A 238-nucleotide genomic window follows, 5' to 3' on the forward strand; every position below is an offset into this window, starting at 1 on the left:
GGAGCTCTTTTCCTAAATGCACAAGCCCTGGGGCCATGGGACCCAGGCAAGGGGCTGGGGCCAGTGGCTCTGTGTGCCCTGTCCCTTGGCTGCTTCAGGAAGAAGCAGGAGGGAGGACTCACCCGCTTTGCTGAAAACTTCATGTCCAGGATGGGAGAAGGCACCTGGAGAGGAAGAAGAGGGTGCTGTAGCTGTATCAGTCCCTCCTGGGTGCCCCAGCCTGCCAGCAGGGCTGGGC

At 61.3% G+C, this 238-nt stretch overlaps 1 protein-coding gene across 1 annotated transcript in view; it reads right to left on the minus strand.

Annotated features, from left to right (window-relative positions):
• Positions 1–122: 122 nt before the first annotated feature.
• Positions 123–238, minus strand: part of LOC104273264 (semaphorin-3D-like) — a gene marked incomplete at its 3' end in the record, with an annotated part of 10570 nt that continues 10454 nt past the window's right edge. Inside the window, exon 14 of the mRNA XM_009868526.1 lies at positions 123–164. Within this exon, the coding sequence (XP_009866828.1) occupies positions 123–164 (42 nt within the window). The remainder of the gene's footprint in view (positions 165–238) is intronic.

This window comes from Apaloderma vittatum, unplaced genomic scaffold (genome assembly GCF_000703405.1).
Source record: "Apaloderma vittatum isolate BGI_N311 unplaced genomic scaffold, ASM70340v1 scaffold27534, whole genome shotgun sequence".
Classification (NCBI taxonomy): domain Eukaryota; kingdom Metazoa; phylum Chordata; class Aves; order Trogoniformes; family Trogonidae; genus Apaloderma; species Apaloderma vittatum.